This window comes from Lolium rigidum, chromosome 2 (genome assembly GCF_022539505.1).
Source record: "Lolium rigidum isolate FL_2022 chromosome 2, APGP_CSIRO_Lrig_0.1, whole genome shotgun sequence".
Classification (NCBI taxonomy): Eukaryota; Viridiplantae; Streptophyta; class Magnoliopsida; order Poales; family Poaceae; genus Lolium; species Lolium rigidum.
The window spans coordinates 10711557-10714272 of NC_061509.1; the positions used below are offsets into that span (position 1 = coordinate 10711557).

The following is a 2716-nucleotide window of genomic DNA, read 5'->3' on the forward strand; positions in this document are numbered from 1 at the left end:
GCGCCGATGGGAGGGGCGCCACACATGCTGCCACGTCGGATGGGCGCACCAGCTCAGCGTCGATGGCGCCACGTCGGCTGGGTGTGTGGCGCCAGCAAGAGGGGAGCCACATGGGCATGTGTGGCGCCCGTGGGAGGGGCGCCACACAAAAGGGTTAGATTGGTGAAATAGTTTCGCCGGAGGGTTAGTCTGTGCTTTTCTTCCACTTTTGGTTTATTTTTGTGTAAATCGCCTCCATCGGATGTGCAACGTGCATTGTACCGTTTGACCGTTCCTAGACAATAGTAGGAGACAATCCAATGTCGGCCCTCATGCCGCCCAAGAAACCCAAACGCTGAGAAGAGGCCGCACTAAGCCCACGCCATTCATGAAGACACGGTTCTAGGCCGTAGCGGGACTTTTCTTAGAATTTTTTTTTATTGTGCACATCTATATTACCAGTATTTATGCGATGTTAATATATTCTCTTTATAAAAAAACTAAGCGTAGAGACAGAGCACCTTACATTCGCAGCACCTTACATTCGCAGATTGTATCAAATGATACAAATTAATCGGTAGGTCGATAATACAAATATATCGGTAGTTGATGCAAAGTAATAGACGCCATATGCGACGGCTGGCCTATCATTGTCCCCTCGATAAGGTATCATCCTTTCTCTTTTTTTTGGTTTTATCTTGAGAAATATAAGCATTCATGCTGACTACTCTATGTAACATATACATGTTGTCGCAATCCAGGCAACTGGTACAACTTTATTATACACCATTCATTGAGGAAAGTAATTAAACGGTCTTACAACTTGATAATGCTTTAGTCGGTCAGGAATGCAAGTTAACACCGACTGGTCACCACCAAGGAGTACTAAAAAGGATGGAATTAAGTCTCTTGCAAGCAAGCAACTCTCTGCTCAGTTGCGTCGGTGGAGCAGTGGCGGTGTGGTCTGCTCGTTCCTGAAGTAGTCCGTCGGGTCCACTTGAGCTTTCACCTTGGCGAGCCTACGGAAGTTGCCCATGAAGTAGCGCTCGCCCCAGACCTGGCCGCTCTCGAATGTGCTCACGTCGTCGACCACGGCGTTCTGTCCGATGTCGAGGTCCCGGAAGTTGACGTACGCCTCCCTCGGGTTCGCGGTCACGTGCTGCCCCATGAAGTCGTAGAAGTCGTGCAGCCAGGTCTGCGGCGTGGCGCCATTGGCGCCCGGCCAGAACACGAGGTACTGGATGACGTAGAGGACGCCGTCGCGGTGCGGGTACGGCGTGGTGGCGTTGGGGACGCTGCCCATGAACCCGCCGTGGGGCTCCAGCATGATGAGCCCGGAGCCGTTCTTCTTGAACCAGGAGAAGATGTCGTTCCAGGCGTCCCTGGAGATGGGGCGCCGGACGTAGTCGGACTTGCCCTCGACGGAGATGTCCAGGCCGCTGGTCCTGTTCAAAAGCACCTCCTCCGGGGTGCCGATGTTGGCCAAGGTGGTGAAGGACAAGGCCGTGGACTCGAGATAGGTCATCGACCGGCAATCGGCGCTCGTCATGTTGAGCTCCGGGAACTCGCGGCCCATCGTGGCCACGAGCGAGCTGCACGTGCCGAGGTACACGGCCAGGAACATGGCTTCCTGCCCCTGCACTTTGACCCTCATGGTGAGGTCGTCGGGGAGTGATGGCCCCACGACTTGCCATCTGGTAACGATGTCTACGGCACCCTGGTCAAGAGTCTTCGAGATGCTGAAAACCGCCACCGTCGGTGGGACGTGCAAGAGCTGGATCTTCCACGAGAGCACGATGCCGAAGCTCTCGCCGCCGCCGCCTCGGATGGCCCAGAAGTGGTCCTCCCCCATGCCGGCCCTGTCGAGGAGCTCCCCCTTGGCGTTGACCAGCTTCGCGTCGACGACGTTGTCGATGGAGAGGCCGTACTTGCGCATCAGCATGCCGACTCCTCCGCCGCTGAAGTGGCCGCCCACGCCGAGGGTGGGGCACTCGCCGGCCGGGAACGCGAGCTCAGAGTTGTTCTTCCCGATGGCGTAGTAGAGCTCCCCGATGGTCGCGCCGGACTCGACCCAAGCGGTGGACTCGGACTCGTTGACGCTGATGGAGCGGAGCTTGGCGAGGTCGACCACCCCGAACACCTCGGGCCGCACCGACCGGTACGACAGGCCCTCGTAGTCGTGGCCGCCGCTGCGCACGCGGAGGCGCACGCCATTCCGGCGGCCGCAGAGCACGGCGGCCTGGACGTGGCCGGCGTCGGTCGGGGTCACGATGCAGAGCGGCCTCACCGTGGTGTTGGTGAAGAAATTGGGGAACCTGATAGAGGAGACCAGCACATCGGTGAAGTCGCTAGAGCTCTGCTTGTAAACAAGCTCGCTAGGTATCTTCTTGGCTAGGCATTGGAGGAAATCATCAGAGGAAGCTAGGGAAGGAACCGAGCATGAGAAGCAGCTCAGAAAGAACACGAGTGCTAAGCGTCTGAGCATAGCCATCTTCTGCTTCCTGTGGCGAGAGACTTGTGCTTGGGTAGATAACTAGCTAATGCTCATATATGTATACTACGTGTCCTCGCTGGTTGCTCATTGATTGGATAATCATGTGCCTTGCGTGGCAGATGCAGTACGACTGTACGACTCGAGTTAATAAGACCTGCGGGCATACGAATTCATTAGCCGCCGGCCCTAGCTACATGCACAAACCCCCTTCAACTATTCCCATGTGATTAATACGCGTATAGA

The 2716-nt window shown here is 56.1% G+C and overlaps 1 protein-coding gene across 1 annotated transcript; it reads right to left on the reverse strand.

Annotated features, from left to right (window-relative positions):
* Positions 1–878: 878 nt before the first annotated feature.
* LOC124685954 (berberine bridge enzyme-like Cyn d 4) lies at positions 879–2491 on the reverse strand. Its single transcript, XM_047219972.1, has one exon. The coding sequence runs from the start codon at positions 2468–2470 to the stop codon at positions 911–913; it is 1560 nt and encodes a 519-aa protein (XP_047075928.1). The 5' UTR covers positions 2471–2491; the 3' UTR covers positions 879–910.
* Between the last annotated feature and the right edge of the window lie 225 nt (positions 2492–2716).